The sequence below is a fragment of the Bombina bombina genome, chromosome 4 (assembly GCF_027579735.1).
Source record: "Bombina bombina isolate aBomBom1 chromosome 4, aBomBom1.pri, whole genome shotgun sequence".
Classification (NCBI taxonomy): Eukaryota; Metazoa; Chordata; class Amphibia; order Anura; family Bombinatoridae; genus Bombina; species Bombina bombina.
The window spans coordinates 854348580-854372663 of record NC_069502.1 but is presented as its reverse complement, the minus strand read 5'-3'; the positions used below and the strand labels follow the sequence as shown (position 1 = coordinate 854372663).

General features: G+C 40.7%; 3 protein-coding genes across 3 annotated transcripts in view; 2 read left to right on the top strand and 1 right to left on the bottom strand.

The window, feature by feature from the left end:
- LOC128657292 (gastrula zinc finger protein XlCGF26.1-like) overlaps window positions 1–1214 on the top strand; it is a 486783-nt gene extending 485569 nt beyond the window's left edge. The window contains exon 11 of the mRNA XM_053711579.1: window positions 929–1214. Coding sequence (XP_053567554.1) covers window positions 929–1017 — 89 coding nt within the window. The 3' untranslated portion in view covers window positions 1018–1214. The remainder of the gene's footprint in view (window positions 1–928) is intronic.
- LOC128657290 (zinc finger protein 585A-like) overlaps window positions 1–6325 on the bottom strand; it is a 267903-nt gene extending 261578 nt beyond the window's left edge. Inside the window, exons 1-3 of the mRNA XM_053711576.1 lie at window positions 6197–6325; window positions 5440–5545; window positions 1086–1190 (exon numbers count right to left, since the gene is read on the bottom strand). Coding sequence (XP_053567551.1) covers window positions 1086–1190; window positions 5440–5517 — 183 coding nt within the window. The 5' untranslated portion in view covers window positions 5518–5545; window positions 6197–6325. The remainder of the gene's footprint in view (window positions 1–1085; window positions 1191–5439; window positions 5546–6196) is intronic.
- Window positions 6326–10077: 3752 nt separating this feature from the next.
- The window catches only part of LOC128657294 (zinc finger protein 79-like), a 33035-nt gene continuing 19028 nt past the window's right edge, over window positions 10078–24084 (top strand). The window contains exons 1-4 of the mRNA XM_053711582.1: window positions 10078–10171; window positions 10518–10631; window positions 11127–11231; window positions 20681–20785. Of these exons, the coding sequence (XP_053567557.1) occupies window positions 10162–10171; window positions 10518–10631; window positions 11127–11231; window positions 20681–20785 (334 nt within the window). The 5' untranslated portion in view covers window positions 10078–10161. The remainder of the gene's footprint in view (window positions 10172–10517; window positions 10632–11126; window positions 11232–20680; window positions 20786–24084) is intronic.

Below are 24084 nucleotides of genomic sequence, written 5' to 3'. Positions count from 1 at the left end.
GAGCAGAGAAAGTTAGTAAGATGAGGAAGGCAGCACTCAAAACAGGCAGGACAGTGCCCAGCGGCAACGACAGAGCAGTCCAAGGACAAACCACTAGAATGGTCAGGCAGGCAGGGTTCGGCAACAAAGAGGCAATCCAGAAATAAGAGGGTTTAATAAGCAGAGTAGTCAGACAGGCAGGGTTCAGCATCAGTATATCAATCCAGTAATTAAGGGGTATTACAGGCAGAGTAGTCAGACAGGCAGGGATCATACACAAAATAGGCAAATTAATACAACGATCTGTCACACCCAGGAGCACACAAAGTAACACCTATACTTGGGCAGTGACAGATCGTTGTAGTAGAACTTACATAGACGCAGGGTATGCGCCACAGACGTCCGACCGGCATCAGGAGCGTGCAGCGATGACATCAGTGCCGCACGCATCCGGACCCGACACAACCCCTGGCAACTAGCAGGGAAGGAGACGCCGCGCCCCTAGCAACTGCTAGTGCGGCGTGACACTTACGGCTCCATTTTTAACAGCTCAATGGAAGCGAGCCCTTAGTTAGTGCATCACTTACTTATAATGAGATGTGCTAAATAGAGTGCTGGCAAAACTTACCATGATATTACCAGCTGAATATCACGTGCACAATGCATAGAATGATATCGCTTTAATATCGCTAAACTGACACAACCTCATAGCATTTAACCTGTAAATTTCCAGGTCCCACTACAATAATTCCCCACAACCACTAAACCCCCTAACAGCCATTTTTCATGTGCTTGTAACTTTTCTTTGCATAAACAAATTTCTTTGAAATATGCCAGCTTTGTGGGCATCCTCAGTGATAAGAAATGCTAAAAACTTTACATAGATATTTGAACATTTCTGGTCTAATATAATATACTGTAACATATTTTTGGATGTTTTGTTTTTCAGATTACCCTTGCTTATTAAAGTATATACACAAAGAGCGAGGACATGTCAGGCTGCAATCAACATATTCTAATCATTTCAAACCATGTTAATGTGTGTAAATAAACAAATACAGCCAGTGACAGGGACATGCAGCTGTTATTATGGAATATTCCATCACCTCCCCTGTCAGCAGGTACATGATCTGCAGGGTGTGGGTCAGTATCCTCTCTGTTGTCATCTTGTCCCCGGTCATGTCACTCACTGTCAGTGAGTTAGTCACACGCTGCAAGAAAGAAACATAAAAACATCACTGACCCATCTCACATCACATGTGTGTATCCTGTTATCACATTCCCTCATCATGGTCACATGGAAAGCATTGCAAAATATCTGCACCTACATTAAATATTGTATGTATGCACAGTATATATCAAGAATTAATTGTTGCATTGCAAAATATCTGCACACACAATAAATATTATATAGATGCACAGTATATATCAATAATTAATTGTTGCATTGAAAATATCTGCACACACAGTAAATATTGTATGTCCTTGGTCCTCTTCTCTTTTCAATCTACACGTCATCACTAGGTTCCTTAATAAAGTCCCATGGGTTTCAATACCATTTGTAAGCCGATGACACCCAAATCTACCTCTCTACAACAGACCTACCTCCTTCCTCCTTACTAACCCGTGTCACTAACTGTCTTTTTCACATCTCATCTTGGATGTCCTCTCAGTACCTTAAGCTAAATCTCTCCAAAACTTTACTCCTTATTTTCCCCCTTCTTCCAATATCTCCACCCCCAAATTTCTATAACTGTTGATAATTCCATCATTACCCCTACCCCGCACGCCCGTTGTCTTGGGGTCACACTTGACTCAGATCTTTCCTTCACTCCTCACATTCAGTCCTTGGCTAAAGCCTGCCACTTCCACCTTAAAAACATCGCTAAAATTAGACATTTCCTTACACAAGATACAACCAAGATTTTAATCCACTCTCTCATCCTTTCCCGCCTCGACTACTGCAACTCCGTCCTCTCTGGTCTACCTAGCTGCCGCATAGCTGCTTTACAATCCATTATGAATGCCTCTGCCAGGCTCATCTTTCTTACTCGTCGCTCTTCATCTGCTGCACCTCTCTGCCACTCCCTTCACTTGCTTCCTCTTGCCTCTAGGATTAAACATAAAATCCTCACTCATATGACATATAAAGCTCTTAACTGCACTGCTCCCCCCTACATCTCAGAACTTGTCTCTAGATACTCTCCCTCCCATTCCCTTCGATCAGCTCAGGATCTCCTCCTCTCCTCCTCTCTTGTTACTTCCTCACATTCCCGTTTACAGGACTTCTCCAGACTGGCCCCCATCTTGTGGAATTCCCTGCCTTGCTCCATAAGACTCTCCCCTAGTTTTAACAGCTTCAAGCACTCCCTAAAAACTCTACTATTCAGGGATGCATACAACCAGTACTAACCTTTCCTAACTACATTGCTTTCCCCTTGAACCCCTTAGAATGTAAGCCTATGGGCCCAGCTGTTTACAGATTGCTTCATAATAGCTAGACTACAACAGTGAAACTCTCGGCAGGGCCCTCTACCCACTTGACCCCTACAAAAGCTATCCTGTATATTGACTATGTTTACAGCGCTGCAGGAATCTGTTGGCGCTCTACAAATACCTGATAATAATAATAATAATAATAATAATAATATGTAAGTACAGTATATATCAAGAATTAATTGTTCCATTGCAAAATATCTGCACACACAATAAATATTATATATATGCACAGTATATATCAGTTATTAAATGTTGCATTGCAAAATATCTGCACACACAGTAAATATTATATATATATGCACAGTATATATCAGTTATTAAATGTTGCATTGCAAAATATCTGCACACACAGTAAATATTTTATATATGCACAGTATATATTAGGAATTAAAGGGATATGGAACTGTAATATAAAATGTTTAATTATATGTAGCTAAAAAAGACTTTGCAATATACTTTCATTATTTATTTTGTTCCCTTTTCCCTCTGATTTTGTTTTGTTTCTATAATTAGGGACAGATATAAACCGGGCAATAAAAGAAGCAATTTCACACAGCTTTCAGTTGCCAGTTGGGTAATATAATGAAGTAACCGGGTGACATTATAAAGTAGTGTGGGGGCAGTGTAATATTTTCTAATATTATATCATTTTCTGCATAATTTAACGCAAACATTTTTAATGATAATTTGTGCAATAAAAACTGAACATTTTTTTAACATTAGCTCATTTTAATTTCCAAAAAAAAAAAACTTTCATGTTTGAAATAGGGCATGTAATTTTAAACAACTTTCCAATTTACTTTTATCACCAATTTTGCTTTGTTCTCTTGGTATTCTTAGTTGAAAGCTAAACTTAGGAAGGCTCATGGGATAATGTCTAAGCCCTTAAAGGCTGCCTCTTATCACATGCTTTTTTATTTGCTTTTCACAACAGGGGAGAGCTAGTTCATGTACGCCATATAGATAAAATTTTGATCATGTCCGTAGCTTGTGGCAGACACTGCACTAATTGGCTAATATAAAAGTCAATAGATAATAAATAAAATGTCATGAGATCAGGAGGATGTCAGAAGATGCATAGATACAAGTTAATCACAGGCAAAACGTGTATTATTATAACTGTGTTGGTTATGCAAAACTGGAGAATAGGTAATAAAGGAATTATCTATCTTTTTTTATACAACAAAAATTCTGGTGTTGACTGTCCCTTTAATATTGGTTATAATTTTAGCAGGGTGGTCAGTAAAATCAGCCGTGTAGTGCACCCTCTAAAAAGTTTTCTAGCTTTATTTACACAAAAAGAGATAATACGATATCTGTATTAAACATGATGGCGTCCATTACTTTATAGAACCTAATGTAATTTATAGAAGTTAAACCTTTAGACATATATTTTCAATATTTAAACTAATATAATTGTAAAGATGCATATACATAGTATTCTAAGGCTAAACGTTGCATTGAATACATCATGATGTGTAGCATTTATTTACTGTTTAACATCCCTTGCAAAATATCTGTGAACACAATAAAGGTTTTACATATGCACAGTATTTATCAGCAATTAATAGCCGCATTGGAAAAGATGCGCATGCAAAATACAGATGGCCCTCGGTTTACAACGGTTCAATTTACACCGTTTCAGAATAACAACCTTTTTTTTCAGTCATGTGATTGCTATTGAAAAGCATTGAGAAGCAGTGCATTGATTAAAATAGCCAGTAGGTGGAGCTGTCCGCTTGTATTGCGGCAAAGATATGCAAGCCAAGCAAGCTAAAATTAATCAGTATAACTAGACCTGAGCTATTGAGCAGCTTGCAAAGGAACAAGATCTTCCTGTCTATAAATCAGTCCAGTTTGGAATGCATAGAAAAAATTGCTTGCAGAAAAATGCAAGTAAAGTCTGTGTTGTGTGATTATTTTATTAGGTTTATAATGCTGTTTAGCAAATGTTTTTGTTCATTTAACTTAGTTTAATTATATATTCTGTGTTGTGTGATTATTTTATTAGGTTTATAATGCTGTTTAGCATTTAAAGTCTTCGTTTCAAAGCTTTACAAATAATGTATTAGGTGTTACTTATGACAATTTTGAGAGGGGCCTGGAACCTAACTCCCTCACTTCCCATTGACTTACATTATAAACTGGGTTTCAATTTACAACGGTTTCGATTTACAACCATTCCTTCTGGAACCTAACCCTGGCGTAAACTGAGGGCTACCTGTACATTTTATAAGCATTTAAATGGTCATTTTGTGTCTAACATTCACACTGATTTGCAGTCCAGAGGCAAAACCCTTAAGAAGTTTTTTTTAATATCTCCTTTGCTGTGGGCAATTAAGGGAAAATATAACTAAGCTCCTGCACTGATCAATCAATCACTGCCTAATATGTTGCAAAGTCAGTTTCTGGATCCTGCAAGATACTTTCCAGTATCTATGTGTGCTGTTGAAAAAAACAAACACAAAAAACCCCACATACATTATATTTAGATAAATGATAGGATATCCAGGTAACATGCACAATGAAATTACCAGGATGTGAGTAGACTAACCAGCTAGCAGGTGTACGTACAGGAATGATCTATATATGGCATATTATGTACACATGCTTAGGGCCATTTTATACAATAGCACTTCCTCTTCTGTACAGATTACTACTTGATTATACCATATAAATACCAGTTTATTCTTTGTTAGCCTAAGCCTGACATCACTTTATAAGCTGCCTATTGCTGGCCAGTGTATGGGGGTGATGGAACAAATAACACAAACTGTCTCATCGGGTGAATTTCTACAACAGAATATTCCAAGAACAATTCTACACTTTTAAAATTGCAAAAACACCTTAAATATGGGCTTTTTCTTTCCCTCTGAGCATCTATCACTTCTTGTTGCTAAGCAACTAATACACATATTCCCTGCAAGAGGTTACCATGGTGTTGTTATGATGTTTTCTCACCTCTCCCGTCAGCAGGTAGAGAATCTCCAGGATGTGATTTAGGATCCGCTCAGGCAGCTTCTTCTTCATCTTGTTCATGGTCAGTGATATTGTGTAACACTGAGACCTGCAGCAGTGGCAAATACAGAAATTACACATATAAGAATAATAGCCATACATACACTTATACACACACTGACCTATGCATACACGGATATCCCACATATATCTATACAAACTCACATATACACTTCACATATATGTATGCATTCATATACACACACACCTCATAATAAAGACTGTTCCCTCTGCCAGACACACAGCCCCCTCCCCAATACATTATATACAGATATAGAATATTATAGAGAGGCTCACTCTGTCTTTCTCTTCCACCGCCCCCCCAGAACCTTATATACAGGTATATAATATTACAGAGATGATCCCTCTGTCTCTCACACGCAGCCCCATCCGCAGCACCTTATATACAGGTATATACAATAATAATATAGAGATGATTCATCTGCCTCTCACACGCAGCCCCATCCCCAGTACCTTATAAACAGGTATATAATATTAAAGCGATGATTACTCTGCCTCTAACACACAACCCCCAGTACCTTATATACAGATATATACTATTATGGGTTCATCTGCTTTGAACACACACAATCCTCTGCAGTAGCTTATACAGAGGTATTTACTATTAAGAGACGTTCGTTGTGATGCACACACCCAGTCCTTTATACACAGACAAATCACCAATTAGATCGTTACCTACACGAAACCACCTATAAAGTGCTGAGACAGCAGCAGTTTGTTCCGTATAACAGCAACTATATGACAGCAGCGATCAAATGGCACAAAAAGCTGCAGGAAGCTGCATTAGAGATGCCTGCACACAGTGCACAGCTACTTCCGGTAAATCTCTTTCCTGTGTGGTCACATCAGACATGTGACTTGGCTGGTCCTTCTGCGGGAAGGGAAAAAGCTGCTACACTATAAGGAAACACAAGGGTGTGGATATATTGACTCAGCACCTACTTGTTACTTGTTTATGTATAGTGAGGTAAGTACACGATGTGCAGACTGTGTGTAATTGTGAAATGTGTGTAATATGTGTAACTCACTGTTTATATGACTGTGTAGATTTTGTAGTGTTATGTGCCTGTGTATAAGGTGCTGGGGACAGGTGGAGTGAGTGTGAGACAGATCTGTAGTGTTATATGCCTGTGTATGAGGTGCTGGGGAGAGGTGGTGTGAGTGTGAGACAGATCTGTAGTGTTATATACCTGTGTATAAGGTGCTGAGGAGAGGTGGTGTGAGTGTGAGACAGATCTGTAGTGTTATATGCCTGTGTATAATGTGCTGGGGAGAAATGGTGTGAGTGTGAGACAGATCTGTAGTGTTATATGACTGTGTATAAGATGCTGGGGAGAGGTGGTGTGAGTGTGAGACAGATCTGTAGTGTTATATGACTGTGTATGAGGTGCTGGGGAGAGGTGGTGTGAGTGTGAGACAGATCTGTAGTGTTATATGCCTGTGTATGAGGTGCTGGGGAGAGGGGGTGTGAGTATGATACAGATCTGTAGTGTTATGTGCTTGTGTATAAGATGCTGAGGAGAGGTAGTGTGAGTGTGAGACAGATCTGTAGTGTTATATGCCTGTGTATGAGGTGCTGGGGAGAGGTGGTGTGAATGTGAGATAGATCTGTAGTGTTATGTGCTTGTGTATAAGATGCTGAGGAGAGGTGGTGTAAGTGTGAGACAGATCTGTAGTGTTATATGCCTGTGTATAAGATGCTGAGGAGAGGTGGTGTGAGTGTGAGGAAGATGGTACCTCTCTATAGTGTTATATGTTGTATAATTTTCTAGAGAGGGGGCTGTGTGTATGAGACCAGATACTCTATAATATTAAATATCTCAATATAAGTGACTAGGAGGGCGGTGTGTCTGAAACAGAGGGGATATTTCTATAACATTGTATATATTTATTTAAGGAATTGGGCAGGTGGCTGTATGTGTGAAACAGAGGGAACATCTCTATAACATTCTATATCTATATATAAGGTACTTTTGAAGGAGGTTGTGTGTGAGACACACATGTATAATATATCTGCATATAACGTACTGGGAAGGGGGGCTGTCTGCGTGAGTCTGGGGGAACCTCTCTATAATTTTATATATCTGTATATACTGCACTAAAGGGTGTCTATCTGTGCGAGACAAAGGGAACCTCTCTATAATCTTATATATCTGTGTATAAGGTACAGGGGAGGCTATGTGTGTGAGACAGAGGGAATCTATGTATATCTATATATAGGGTACTAGGGAGGGAGCTGTGTGTGTTAGGCAGAGGAAACCTCTATGCAATACAATATGTATGTTATAGAAAATGATACAAAATCTAAAAAATGTTTTGCATTTGGCATGATATATTTATGTAAACTAAAGTTAGATGGTACTTCTCTGTAGTGTTATATGTCTATGTACAAAAGGCTGTATGTGTAACAGAGGGTACCTTTCTATAGTATTATATTTCTGTCTATAAGGTGGTGTGTGTGTGTAAGATGGTACCTCTCTATTGTTTTATATCTCTGTATATACGGTGCTGTGTGTGTATGTAACAGATTGTAACTCTCTATATGTTATGTCTTAGTATAAGGTTCTAGGGAAGGCCTGTGTGTGTGTGAGTAACATGGATCCTTTATCTAATATGTAGAGGGATCCTCTCTAAAATATTATTTATCTCTATATAAGATACTGGGAATGTATGTGAGGCAAATGGAACCTATCTATAATATAATTTGTATGTTATGGAAATTGTATTTAATATGATGACTTTTAATATTCGGGTATTTCTGTAAACTAAAATTATGTTGTAAAACTGGTTGGTTTGCTTTTAAAAAAACAAACAAAACAAAAAACAGTATAACTTGTGCGGGTAACTCACACAAAATAAATCTCAGATATGGGTGTTGCTCACCCATAATTCATAATTTCCCCTATGACAATGAAATGTACTAAAAACCCTCTCTCTCTTTCTGTGTTTAGGCTCCTGTTACTGTGAAGATCACATACAATACAGATCACTGCGTTTGCCAGTAAAGCAGAAACATTATAATCATATCTGACAAATTCAGTTGCTGAACAAGACAATGTCTGACAAGACTGAGAACCAAACCTCAGAGCTTCCTGATGCACACGGAGGTAAGCAGGACGTCATGTGCATGTCACCTGGTTTTGTCATCAGAATTGGATATTTACAATAACGAACCAGAAACCTCGGTAATCTGATTGTCTTAAAGGGACATAACAATCAGTAGTGTGCAGTCGCTTTACAGACTCTACTACTGAACAGCAGCTTATATTAAGCTTCTTCTTTAGTCTTGTTAATAATGAACTCCGCACCACATGTACACTCTCAGCACCACGTGCACACTCAGTATCAGTCTCTGTATTTACAATACATCACACTGCTGCAGTGTCACAACAAGCTGGCTGGAAAATTCTCATAAATTATCTGATCACGATAAAAAGTTAAATTACAGGAAACAGAGGCAGATAAACATGTTATTTTATAAAGAATGGTCAAAGGAACTTTATGTGCAGTTCATAAGCTTTACAATACACTGTCATTATTTATGTTGCCACTTTTCCTGTCATTTAAAAGGACATTATATATCTCTTGTGTTTGTGTAAAGATTGTGTTTGTTCTACGCTCCCAGGAGAGGTCAAAAAGCAAAATCTGTAACATGCAAATCAACTAAACCAGCTGTCTGATTTGCAGCAATTTGCTGTTTAGCCTCTCTAGGGACCATGGGACAAAGCACAACTTTACACAAAAGCAATAGGTGTTTAGTCTTCTTTTAAAGACATTAAACACATTGAGGAGATTGTAACATAACATGATATAGATGTGTACGTTAGTTAATGCATTGTCCCCTGTACTAAGGGTAGAGCATAGCTCAAGTAACCCAGGTGCCACGGTGCTAGACTCTCCTTACAAAATGTGCTCTGGATATAGGGTTGCCACCTCAGCCATGTTTTTTTGGATACTTATGAGTTACACATGCTGCAGGGAGGAACATGTATTGTGTTTCTGGACAGCACTATTTATAGTCCTCCTTGCACACCCTGCAGCATGTGTAACTTATAAGTGTTCTGTATTTTAAGGGACCGGTGGCAACCCTATCTGGACAATGCCCTGCTCTGTTCTTGTACAGAGATTTGCAAAGCTCAGAACCACACATCTACAATTTTGTTGTACTCTCTTTCCTATATATAAATATGCTTTAATATTAATGCTGAAGCTAATAAATAATATTTTTTATATTATATTTCATTTTTATCTTCTACACACAATAAGAAATAAAAACATTTCTGGCTACTATATATTTGGCTGCTATAATTTTAAACTTGTCAGGCCCTGATATATGAAGGTAAAAATTGTAATTGAAAATGACAGACTAGCAGAAGCTAACAGAGCTATGCATAATGTGACACTGACTACAAGCAAGTGACATATAACAGATATCAGATGAGATTGTCATGTTTATATAAATGTGCAGAAAGTGCTTTGTAATGTAAATTGTTGCTAATTTTGTAAATGGTAACTTGATGTAAGTTTTATATTTAACAAATATTCTCACTGTACAGGCCGTACTGATGTGACATCTACAGATGGCTTAGCGGTTGAACACAGAGGAGAGCCGTATGTACATGATCGGATGAAGTAGCTATAAATATGGCTACAGGTGATTAGTGCATATTAAGTAACTGAAAAAGTCTATGATGGCTTCATTTTGTCTCATGTGTTGTGTCTATGATACTTGGGTTACAGTGAAGTGTTCATATGTGTTGTGTCTGATTTACACCTGTTTCATGTGAGTGTGTACATATGTTACATGCGTATATGCATGTGTGTTTCTGATGCATGAGAATTACAGGCAAGTGTACATGTATGTTGTGTGTGTGAAGTACACAGGTTACAGGCAAGTGAGTATGTGTAAGGTACATGTGGTTAGTGTGTACAAATGTTGTGTCTGAGGGATGTAGGGTACAAACTACTTACACACACACACGTATATTCTCACTGTACAGGCCGTACTGATGTGACGCCTACAGATGGTTCAGCAGTTGAGCACGGAGGAGAACCGAATGTGTGTGATCAGGTGAAGACTGAGGAGGATAAAGTTCCTATAAATACGGCTACAGGTGATTAAAACTGATTAAGTAAAGGGAAGATGATGTGATGGTGACATTTTGTCTCATGTAAATAAGTTATATTTTCTCAGATGGTTACACAGCAGACACAGGTTAGTGAGTAGCTCATGTTTATATGATTATACTATTTAAAAAGTTACACCTCACAAACTCTGGGGTTCTGTCTAACTACCTTATGATAACACAAAGCCGTATACCTCGCTAGTAGCTCATTACTGTGTCACCACCTCCAGTGTGAAGAAGTGAGTTAACTGGTATTAATCTCAATTATCTTTTCTTCATTTGTTGGACAATATATTTTTCTGGACATGGCACATAAACAATATACAGTAAGTCTTTAAGCTAAAAAATTTAAAGAACAGAAGAAAGTACCACAATGTGTGTATTTGGTGCTATTGTCTATCTGAGAAATACACACACTCTTTTATGTTAAAGTTATAAAACTAGATCATAGGATATAAAACTGAAGCTTCTTTATTTGTACAGATGAAGATAACGCTGATATAGTGAAAGTTGAGATAACAGAAGATCTGTGTGTGAGGCGTCAGGTGGAAGCTCCAGATTATGAAACCAGTGACCGTATCAGCCCAGGTGAGTGTGCACTTGTGTTGTGTTTGAAGGATGCAGATTACACGTGAGTGTGCATGTATGTTGTGTCAGAGGGATGAAGGTTACAGGTGAGTGTGCATGTATGTTGTGTCAGAGGGATGAAGGTTACAGGTGAGTGTGCATGTATGTTGTGTCAGAGGAATGAAGGTTACAGGTGAGTGTGCATGTATGTTGTGTCAGAGGGATGAAGGTTACAGGTGAGTGCATGTATGTTGTGTCAGAGGGATGAAGGTTACAGGTGAGTGTGCATGTATGTTGTGTCAGAGGCATGAAGGTTACAGGTGAGTGTGCATGTATGTTGTGTCAGAGGGATGAAGGTTACAGGTGAGTGTGCATGTATGTTGTGTCAGAGGGATGAAGGTTACAGGTGAGTGTGCATGTATGTTGTGTCAGAGGGATGAAGGTTACAGATGAGTGTGCATGTATGTTGTGTCAGAGGGATGAAGGTTACAGGTGAGTGTGCATTTGTGGTGTGTCTGAGGGATGAAGGTTACAGGTGAGTGTGCATGTATGTTGTGTCAGGGGGATGAAGGTTACAGGTGAGTGTGCATGTATGTTGTGTCAGAGGGATGAAGGTTACAGGTGAGTGTGCATGTATGTTGTGTCAGAGGGATGAAGGTTACAGGTGAGTGTGCATGTATGTTGTGTCAGAGGGATGAAGGTTACAGGTGAGTGTGCATTTGTGGTGTGTCTGAGGGGTGAAGGTTACAGGTGAGTGTGCATGTATGTTGTGTCAGAGGGATGAAGGTTACAGGTGAGTGTGCATGTATGTTGTGTCAGAGGGATGAAGGTTACACATATGTTGTGTCTGAGTAATATGGGTTACAGGTAAGTGCACAAATATGTTATGTCTGAGGCACACAAGTTACAGGTATGTGTACATGTATGTTGTGTCTAAGGAAAGCATTTTATAGATGAGTGCACGTGTTGTGTCTGAGGCTTGGGGCTTATGGAGGAGTGTTAACGTAGGTTGTCTATGAGATAGACTAGTTACAGGTGAGCTTGAGTGTGTGCATATGTTGTTAATGAGATACGCTTGTTACAGGTGAGTGTGTGCATATGTTGTTAATGAGATACGCTGGTTACAGGTGAGTGTGTGCATATGTTGTTAATGAGATACGCTGGTTACATGTGAGTGTGTACATATGTTGTTAATGAGATACGCTGGTTACAGGTGAGTGTGTACAAATGTTGTCTATGAGATACTCTGGTTACAGGTGAGTGTGTACATATGTTGTTAATGAGATGCGCTGGTTACATGTGAGTGTGTACAAATGTTGTCTATGAGATACTCTGGTTACAGGTGAGTGTGTACATATGTTGTTAATGAGATGCGCTGGTTACAGGTGAGTGTGTACAAATGTTGTCTATGAGATACGCTGGTTACATGTGAGTGTGTACGTATGTTGTCTATGAGATACGCTGGTTACAGGTGAGTGTGTACATATGTTGTTAATGAGATACGCTGGTTACAGGTGAGTGTGTACATATGTTTTTAATGAGATGCGCTGGTTACAGGTGAGTGTGTACAAATGTTGTCTATGAGATACTCTGGTTACAGGTGAGTGTGTACATATGTTGTTAATGAGATGCGCTGGTTACAGGTGAGTGTGTACAAATGTTGTCTATGAGATACGCTGGTTACAGGTGAGTGTGTACATATGTTGTCAATGAGATACTCTGGTTACAGGTGAGTGTGTACATATGTTTTTAATGAGATGCGCTGGTTACAGGTGAGTGTGTACAGATGTTGTCTATGAGATACGCTGGTTACAGGTGAGTGTGTACATATGTTGTCAATGAGATACTCTGGTTACAGGTGAGTGTGTACATATGTTTTTAATGAGATGCGCTGGTTACAGGTGAGTGTGTACAGATGTTGTCTATGAGATACGCTGGTTACAGGTGAGTGTGTTCAAATGTTGTCTATGAGATACTCTGGTTACAGGTAAGTGTGTACATATGTTGTCTATGAGATACGCTGGTTACAGGTGAGTGTGTACATATGTTGTCTATGAGATACCCTGGTTACAGGTGAGTGGGTACATATGTTGTCTGAGATGCTCTGGTTACAGGTGAGTGTGTACATATGTTGTCTATGAGATACGCTGGTTACAGGTGAGTGTGTACATATGTTGTTAATGAGATACGCTAGTTACAGGTGAGTGTAAATGTGTTACAGAGCGTGGGATAAAATGTAGAAGTGTGATCACATGAACTCCACACATACACCGTGTGAACACTTTTCACTGATCCGGTGCAAGTTAAAAGTACACAAGTGAGAGTCACTTAATGGGAGGACACCCTCCAAACGTTCCCCACAGAAACAATGGCGGTAAGGATCTGGAAACAAGTTATGCACCACTAGCCTTTCATGTGCAAGATGTGTGATGTATATAATGGGACTCGTACCTGTCAACCTCCGGAACGTATCAGGCAAAAGTGGGGGCTGACTGCAGATCCGTCGTCTCCCTTCAATACAAAGTGCCTCTTTTTCCTTCGGGGTATTTCAGCTGAGTCCTATACCCGCCCTTCCTGGCGGTTGCTTCATTTTCCAATCCTCCTCCCGTTAGAGAAACCTGAGCTGTGTGTGCAATACGGTGACCACCTCCGGTCCGTGCTCACTCTGTAGGCCTTAGACGTAAACAAGGACAAAAACAGAAATAGAGGAGCATAGACCGGGTGGTATGCAGGTAAAACAATTTATTTCAAGTTAGCGCCGTAGCGCGACATGAGTGAAGTCAAATATAACAAAATACACAAAAAATGTGGAGGGGATAAACACCCCGGGTTAAACACGGAAAAAATCTATATACACAGAAGGGCTGGAAAATATCAGGTAAACGCGTTTCAGCGTGTAGCCTTACTCATTACCTGTTTTAAAATAGTACATCGTGCACTATAAAACCACCAGCCCTAGCTCCCATTGGTCAGTGGGTACACACCCTTTTTTCCTTCTCCTGACCAATGGAATGCTATAAATTACGTCAGCTCCATATTACCAATCAGAAAGAAGCATTAAGCAACATTGTAGTAAACACAGTACAGATGCACGCATATAATTATTTAGTTATCACTAGACATAAATCGCACTAGCTACTAGCATTCTTATGCAAAACAAACAGTGGAAAAAGGGTAGAAAAGAACGAAGAAAAAAAAAAAAAAAAAAAAAAGAGCCTCAAATTTAGCAGGTGTACATTGACTCGCATAAGAAAATATATAATCATGACGTTACAACAAATACTGTCAGAGTAAATTCAGTAATATCAATTACATAGGCTATAGAGATTATCCCTTTGCTGTGAGCCGGTAAGGATAGATCAGGAACACCTGCAGAAAATGGGTTCAAAAGGTATATATTAGGTTAGGTATTAAATTGAGCAAATATACATTGTCATAAACCCGTATGTAAAATACAAAAATGGTTAAATACATGGGGAGAGATTCATACATAAGCTCTTGATACTTGTAAATATATATATACATATGTACAATCATACTATGCAGAAGAGATTGTCTGTAATCAAAACCAATTGTCATGATCCCCATGATCTCAACTGGCCCAAACGGTATCTACCAAAAAGAAGGCATTAGTAACAGGGCTAGTGAGATGATTTACACAGGGACGGTCCAGACCACTGGCTTTGAGTCAGACCCACCATGGCAGAAGCCCTGCACATAGAGTCACAGAGACCATATCCGGGACACAATATAATGACAAAATAAGTCCATATAAAATATATATATAAAAAAATATATATATATATATACATATACTTAAAAATAGATATGTGTGGTATGTGTCAGAGGGTTCCATGATGTCTCAGAAACGCATAAAGCGTACAGAACAAACAAAACCAAAACAAAGCACAGGATAACAGGGATGCAGGATACTACCACCAGCTACCCACCCAGAGGGGTCAAGGATTGCCGTGGGGTGTGTCTCCTATAAAAATATATATATATTTACATAAATATGTGTGTATACACATGTAACTATAAGGGATTTACCAAAAATTGATGAGGTAAAATTCAGAGTTGAGGCCTTCTGGAACCCTAGTTTTGAGCTTGAAGATCCAGAAGACCTCCCTCTCACCCAGCTTACGGTTTCTATCCTGTCCCCCCTTTAATGGTGGTATACGTTCAATAATGGTCCAAGCGAAGGTTGAGATCTCCTTTGAATGTATCCCTGAGAAATGGTTTACAAGTGGAGTGGTGAGTACACCTGCTCTGATGTCCGCTAGGTGTTCTTTTATGCGTGTTCTGGCCTCCCTGGTGGTGAGCCCTACATATTGGACAGAGCAGGCTTCACAACTGATCACATATATAACAAATGTAGACCTACAATTCAGGCAGCAATTAATTTTAAACTCTTGGCCAGAGGTGAGGGAATAGAATGTATCCCCTGTCACTAATCTCTCGCAGGCCACGCACGTACGATGGTGACATCGAAATGTGCCTTTGACACTCAACCAGGAAGATGTCACAGCCCCCGTCTTTTTGAGTCTGGTGGGTGCAACTAAGTTGCCAATAGATCTATTCCTTCTATATGAGCACCTGACCCCTCTTTCCACCACTCCTTGTAAACTGTCATCTGCTGCCAGCAATCCAAAGTGCTTTTCCACTATTCTGCAAATTTCCTCATATTGCTTAGAGTATTCAGTTAAAAACGTTACTCTATCTTTCAGTACTCCTTCTGCATTCTGCTTACTAGTTCTATCCTTCGGGGGTTCTAATAATTTGCTCCTAGGTATGCTTTTTACAGCATTCCTGGCACCAGTTATCACAGAGGTTTTGTAGCCCCTATCTCGGAGTCTCTTAGCGAGATCATCCGCCTGTTTTTCATAGACCTTGGGCTCACTACAATTCCTTTTCAGCCGAATGAATTGGCCCTTGGCCACCCCCTTGAACACACCCTGTGGATGGCAACTCCCAGCGTGCAACAATGAATTTCCCGAGATGGGCTTCCGATATGTTTCGGAACTTATGCCACAACCAGTGGTGCCCTTTAGTGTAACATCCAAGAAATTTATTGTGTCAGGCTGGATTTCATGGGTGAACTGAATTCCCATAATGTCATCATCCAGACTTGCAATGAAGTCTTGGAGAGCCTGTGGAGTGCCCCCCCATACAAACAGGAGGTCGTCAATGAACCGACCATACCAAATAATGTCCTTTCTGAAGGGATTTCCCCCACCATAGACGTGGGACAGCTCCCACCAACCCATAAACAGGTTGGCATATGAGGGGGCAAACTTCGCCCCCATCGCTGTCCCACGTCTCTGGAGGAAGAAATCCCCCCCCCCCGAACTCAAAATAATTATGGCTGAGGAGGAATCGGGTTACTTCCAGTACGTAATTTACATAATCCGATGTGATACCATACTGTCTTTCAAGGAAAAACCGGACTGCCTGTAACCCCCTCTCGTGTGGTATGGAGGTATACAGCGATTTAACGTCAGCTGTAAGCCATAAGTAATGTGACTTCCATTCCACACGAGAGAGGAGGTTCAGTACATGTTTTGTATCTGACAAGTAACTCCACAATGACCCCACCAGAGGCTGCAAAATGTGATCTAACCACTCAGAAAGATGCTCCAGGAGGGAGCCAATCCCACTCACAATTGGCCTCCCCCGTACGTCCTCAATGGACTTGTGGACCTTGGGTAAATGATTAAAAGTTGCTATAGCCGGATTCGGCACCAAAAGATAGTCTTGTGTTTCCATATCTATGTACCCAAGTTCCACACCGTCATCTACGAGGGAGGCCAGTTGTTTCTGAAATTTTCTCGTGGGATCCCCTGGCAGGCTGATATAATCATCAGGATTCCTCAACTGCCTGTATGCCTCATTCTTAAAGTCACTAATGTTGAGGACCACAATAGTGCCCCCCTTATCTGCGGCCCTTATCACTATGTCATTATTCTTAGCTAGTGTTTCAAGTGCCTTTTTGTGGTTGGCCGTTATGTTATAATCCTGACCTCTTCTAGAGGAGTAATACAATTTTGTGAGATCCTGCTCCACCCTTTTTTGGAACGTTTCTAAAGTACGCCCCCTACTCTGGATGGGGTAAAATGATTACTTAGATTTAAAGGTAGGTGGGACTACAGTATTCACTCTTGGGGACCCCCCTCCTCCTCCAGTAGCTCAAGGGCCCTGATATCACAATATTCTTGGAAATCACAGGAGCTAATACCTCCCGTGAGTCTCCCCTCCTCCGGAGTATGACTAGGAATGGATACATGGCTCTCATTGCTCTCTCTTTCATTGCTCTGAAAGAATTTTTTTTAAAGTTAGGTTACGAATCAATTTATTTATATCTAGTAGAGTCCTGAATAGATTAAAATCCACCGTTGGTACAAAAGAAAGTCCCAGACTCAGTACCTCTATTTCAGGTTTACTCAGTATTGTGTCAGATAAGTTCAGTACGTTCTGTAGTTCCCCCGTCTCCGGCCTCTCCTCTGGGGATACCTTCTCTGCTCCTTGTACTGGTGTTGTTCCCCTTGACCTCCGCCCCCCCCTCCTTCTGTGGTTAGTCGGGGGATGGAAAAAACCTGTTCCAGTTAAGCATTGTCCAGGTCCCTCTTCTCCCTTGGTCCAGTGTCTACACATCGCTGTTCCTCTCTGTAGTGTGAATGGGGTAGAGCGGCTTGAGTCTTCAGTATTGGTACTAGTGGTGGAGTTGAACCTTCCTTAGGTCTCACTGTCTGCTCTCTAGGGGGTAATTCCTCCCCTCCTGAGCCTGACCCCTCATCCCACGACTCTGCTTCGCTCTCATAAAAATTCACTCTTCTTCCCCTATTGCGCCTCTGTTTGTTATTTCGCTGTTGATTGGGTAGAAAAGTGTTTTTATTTTGTTCCTTTCTTAGAATGTGTCTATCCTTTCTATTCCATACGTACACACGATTTAAATCGTATTCTGATTGATCTCTCAGATACTTGCTGTGCTTTATTTCCAATAACAGAGCCTTGGCTTCTGCTATTACACGCTGTAGTGTGTTATCAAACTTCAGATAGTGTGGTTCCTTGCTCCTATTATTTAGCTCCCTTTGCACCTCTTTGATTTTTGTTGCTAGATCCTCCAAAGATCTCTCTTTAAATTCCCAGATGAGCTGCATAAGTTTTAACGAACAAGTGGTAAGATGACTATTCCACAGTTCAATAAAAACTTTATCTTCTGTTAGGAACGTGGGAAACTTGTTCAACCTAAGTCCCCTAGGTATTATGCCAAGTTCATGGAACTTTTTCAGGGTTTTAATGTCCCAACTGAGTTTATCCTCTTTCAGCAACAAAAATTCTAACTCCTCAAATAGTGCAATTAGGCTATAATTGGATTTATCAGTAGAAAAAATCTTATGATATTCAGAGGGAGCTATGTCCCTTTCCTGGGCAGTCTGTAATGAGAACAAGGATAAAGGAGCTTCATCCGTATTAACCCCTTCACTCGTGCCCCACCGTAAATGAATGCACACACAGAACGAATAAACAAAAAACAATTAGCAGTTTAGCACAGGTTATGATTACACCTCCAGGAGCCTGGCCTTGGCTCCTCAATAAATGAGTATCACAAGTATCAAGAGCTTATGTATGAATCTCTCCCCATGTATTTAACCATTTTTGTATTTTACATACGGGTTTATGACAATGTATATTTGCTCAATTTAATACCTAACCTAATATATATATACCTTTTGAACCCATTTTCTGCAGGTGTTCCTGATCTATCCTTACCGGCTCACAGCAAAGGGATAATCTCTATAGCCTATGTAATTGATATTACTGAATATACTCTGACAGTATTTGTTGTAACGTCATGATTATATATTTTCTTATGCGAGTCAATGTACACCTGCTAAATTTGAGGCTCTTTCTTTTTTTTTTTCTTTTTTTTTCTTCGTTCTTTTCTACCCTTTTTCCACTGTTTGTTTTGCATAAGAATGCTAGTAGCTAGTGCGATTTATGTCTAGTGATAACTAAATAATTATATGCGTGCATCTGTACTGTGTTTACTACAATGTTGCTTAATGCTTCTTTCTGATCGGTAATATGGAGCTGACGTAATTTATAGCATTCCATTGGTCAGGAGAAGGAAAAAAGGGTGTGTACCCACTGACCAATGGGAGCTAGGGCTGGTGGTTTTATAGTGCACGATGTACTATTTTAAAACAGGTAATGAGTAAGGCTACACGCTGAAACGCGTTTACCTGATATTTTCCAGCCCTTCTGTGTATATAGATTTTTTCCGTGTTTAACCCGGGGTGTTTATCCCCTCCACATTTTTTGTGTATTTTGTTATATTTGACTTCACTCATGTCGCGCTACGGCGCTAACTTGAAATAAATTGTTTTACCTGCATACCACCCGGTCTATGCTCCTCTATTTCTGTTTTTGTACAGGTGAGTGTGTACAGATGTTGTCTATGAGATACGCTGGTTACAGGTGAGTGTGTACAAATGTTGTCTATGAGATACTCTGGTTACATGTGAGTGTGTACATATGTCGTCTATGAGATACGCTGGTTACATGTGAGTGTGTACATATGTCGTCTATGAGATACGCTGGTTACATGTGAGTGTGTACATATGTTGTCTATGAGATACTCTGGTTACAGGTAAGTGTGTACATATATTGTCTATTTGATACGCTGGTTACAGGTGAGTGTGTACATATGTTGTCTATGAGATAAGCTGGTTACAGGTGAGTGTGTACATATGTTGTCTATGAGATACTCTGGTTACAGGTAAGTGTGTACATATGTTGTCTATGAGATACTCTGGTTACAGGTAAGTGTGTACGTATGTTGTCTATGAGATACTCTGGTTACAGGTGAGTGGGTACGTATGTTGTCTTTGAGATACTCTGGTTACAGGTGAGTGGGTACGTATGTTGTCTATGAGATACTCTGGTTACAGGTGAGTGGGTACGTATGTTGTCTATGAGATACTCTGGTTACAGGTGAGTGGGTACGTATGTTGTCTATGAGATACTCTGGTTACAGGTGAGTGGGTACGTATGTTGTCTATGAGATACTCTGGTTACAGGTGAGTGTGTACGTATGTTGTATATGAGATACTGTGGTTACAGGTGAGTGTGTACGTATGTTGTCTATGAGATACTCTGGTTACAGGTGAGTGTGTACAGATGTTGTCTATGAGATACTCTGGTTACAAGTAAGTGTGTACATATGTTGTCTATGAGATATGCTGGTTATAGGTGAGTGTGTACAGATGTTGTCTATGAGATACGCTGTTTACAGGAGGGTGTGTACAGATGTTGTAGTCTTTAAGCTAAAAAATTAAAAGAACAGAAGAAAGTACCACAATGTGTGTATTTGGTGCTATTGTCTATCTGAGAAATACACAAACTCTTTTATGGTAAAGTTATAAAACTAGATCATAGGATATAAAACTGAATCTTCTTTATTTGTACAGATGAAGATAACGCTGATATAGTGAAAGTTGAGATAACAGAAGATCTGTGTGTGAGGCGTCAGGTGAAAGCTCCAGATTTTGAAACCAGTGACCGTATCAGCCCAGGTGAGTGTGCACTTGTGTTGTGTCTGAAGGATGCAGATTACAGGTGAGTGTGCATGTATGTTGTGTCAGAGGGATGAAGGTTACAGGTAAGTGTGCATGTATGTTGTGTCAGAGGGAGGAAGGTTACAGGTGAGTGTGCATGTATGTTATGTCAGAGGGATGAAGGTTACAGGTAAGTGTGCATGTATGTTGTGTCAGAGGGATGAAGGTTACAGGTAAGTGTGCATGTATGTTGTGTCAGAGGGATGAAGGTTACAGGTGAGTGTGCATGTATGTTGTGTCAGAGGGATGAAGGTTACAGGTAAGTGTGCATGTATGTTGTGTCAGAGGGAGGAAGGTTACAGGTGAGTGTGCATGTATGTTATGTCAGAGGGATGAAGGTTACAGGTAAGGTAAGTGTTCATGTATGTTGTGTCAGAGGGATGAAGGTTACAGGGGAGTGTGCATGTATGTTGTGTCAGAGGGATGAAGGTTACAGGTGAGTGTGCATGTATGTTGTGTCAGAGGGATGAAGGTTACAGGTGAGTGTGCATTTGTGGTGTGTCTGAGGGATGAAGGTTACAGGTGAGTGTGCATTTGTGGTGTGTCTGAGGGATGAAGGTTACAGGTGAGTGTGCATGTATGTTGTGTCAGAGGGATGAAGGTTACAGGTGAGTGTGCATGTATGTTGTGTCAGAGGGATGAAGGTTACAGGTGAGTGTGCATGTATGTTGTGTCAGAGGGATGAAGGTTACAGGTGAGTGTGCATGTATGTTGTTTCAGAGGGATGAAGGTTACAGGTGAGTGTGCATTTGTGGTGTGTCTGAGGGATGAAGGTTACAGGTGAGTGTGCATGTATGTTGTGTCAGAGGGATGAAGGTTACAGGTGAGTGTGCATGTATGTTGTGTCAGAGGGAGGAAGGTTACAGGTGAGTGTGCATGTATGTTGTGTCAGAGGGATGAAGGTTACAGGTGAGTGTGCATGTTTGTTGTGTCAGATGAATGAAGGTTACAGGTGAGTTTGCATGTTTGTTGTGTCAGATGAATGAAGGTTACAGGTGAGTGTGCATGTTCGTTGTGTCAGATGAATGAAGGTTACAGGTGAGTGTGCATGTATGATGTGTCAAAGGGATGAAGGTTACAGGTGAGTGTGCATGTATGTTGTGTCAGAGGGAGGAAGGTTACAGGTGAGTGTGCATGTATGTTGTGTCAGAGGGATGAAGGTTACAGGTGAGTGTGCATGTATGTTGTGTCAGAGGGATGAAGGTTACAGGTGAGTGTGCATGTATGTTGTGTCAGAGGGAGGAAGGTTACAGGTGAGTGTGCATGTATGTTGTGTCAGAGGGATGAAGGTTACAGGTGAGTGTGCATGTATGATGTGTCAAATGGATGAAGGTTACAGGTGAGTGTGCATGTATGTTGTGTCAGAGGAATGAAGGTTACAGGTGAGTGTGCATGTATGTTGTGTCAGAGGAATGAAGGTTACAGGTGAGTGTGCATGTATGTTGTGTCAGAGGAATGAAGGTTACAGATAAGTGTGCATGTATGTTGTGTCAGAGGAATGAAGGTTACAGGTAAGTGTGCATGTATGTTGTGTCAGAGGGATGAAGGTTACAGGTGAGTGTGCATGTTTGTTGTGTCAGAGGGATGAAGGTTACAGGTAAGTGTGCATGTGTGTTGTGTCAGAGGAATGAAGGTTACAGGTGAGTGTGCATGTATGTTGTGTCAGAGGGATGAAGGTTACAGGTGAGTGTGCATGTATGTTGTGTCAGAGGGATGAAGGTTACAGGTGAGTGTGCATGTGTGTTGTGTCAGAGGGATGAAGGTTACAGGTGAGTGTGCATGTATGTTGTGTCAGAGGGATGAAGGTTACAGGTGAGTGTGCATGTATGATGTGTCAGAGGGATGAAGGTTACAGGTGAGTGTGCATGTATGTTGTGTCAGAGGGATGAAGGTTACAGGTGAGTGTGCATGTATGTTGTGTCAGAGGGATGAAGGTTACAGGTGAGTGTGCATGTATGTTGTGTCAGAGGGATGAAGGTTACAGGTAAGTGTGCATGTATGTTGTGTCAGAGGGATGAAGGTTACAGGTGAGTGTGCATGTATGTTGTGTCAGAGGGATGAAGATAACAGGTGAGTGCATTTGTGGTGTGTCTGAGGGATGAAGATTACAGGTGAGTGTGCATGTATGTTGTGTCAGAGGGATGAAGGTTACAGGTGAGTGTGCATGTATGTTGTGTCAGAGGGATGAAGGTTACAGGTAAGTGTGCATGTATGTTGTGTCAGAGGGATTAAGGTTACAGGTGAGTGTGCATGTATGTTGTGTCAGAGGGATGAAGGTTACAGGTGAGTGTGCATGTATGATGTGTCAGAGGGATGAAGGTTACAGGTGAGTGTGCATGTATGTTGTGTCAGAGGGATGAAGGTTACAGGTGAGTGTGCATGTATGTTGTGTCAGAGGGATGAAGGTTACAGGTGAGTGTGCATGTATGTTGTGTCAGAGGGATGAAGGTTACAGGTAAGTGTGCATGTATGTTGTGTCAGAGGGATGAAGGTTACAGGTGAGTGTGCATGTATGTTGTGTCAGAGGGATGAAGATAACAGGTGAGTGCATTTGTGGTGTGTCTGAGGGATGAAGATTACAGGTGAGTGTGCATGTATGTTGTGTCAGAGGGAGGAAGGTTACAGGTGAGTGTGCATGTATGTTGTGTCAGAGGGATGAAGGTTACAGGTGAGTGTGCATGTATGTTGTGTCAGAGGGAGGAAGGTTACAGGTGAGTGTGCATGTATGATGTGTCAGAGGGATGAAGGTTACAGGTGAGTGTGCATGTATGATGTGTCAGAGGGATGAAGGTTACAGGTAAGTGTGCATGTATGTTGTGTCAGAGGGATGAAGGTTACAGGTGAGTGTGCATGTATGATGTGTCAGAAGGATGAAGGTTACAGGTGAGTGTGCATGTATGATGTGTCAGAAGGATGAAGATTACAGGTGAGTGTGCATGTATGTTGTGTCAGAGGGATGAAGGTTACAGGTGAGTGTGCATGTATGTTGTGTCAGAGGGATGAAGGTTACAGGTGAGTGTGCATTTGTGGTGTGTCAGAGGAATGAAGGTTACAGGTGAGTGTGCATGTATGATGTGTCAGAAGGATGAAGATTACAGGTGAGTGTGCATGTATGTTGTGTCAGAGGGATGAAGGTTACAGGTGAGTGTGCATGTATGTTGTGTCAGAGGGATGAAGGTTACAGGTGAGTGTGCATGTATGTTGTGTCAGAGGGATGAAGGTTACAGGTGAGTGTGCATGTATGTTGTGTCAGAGGG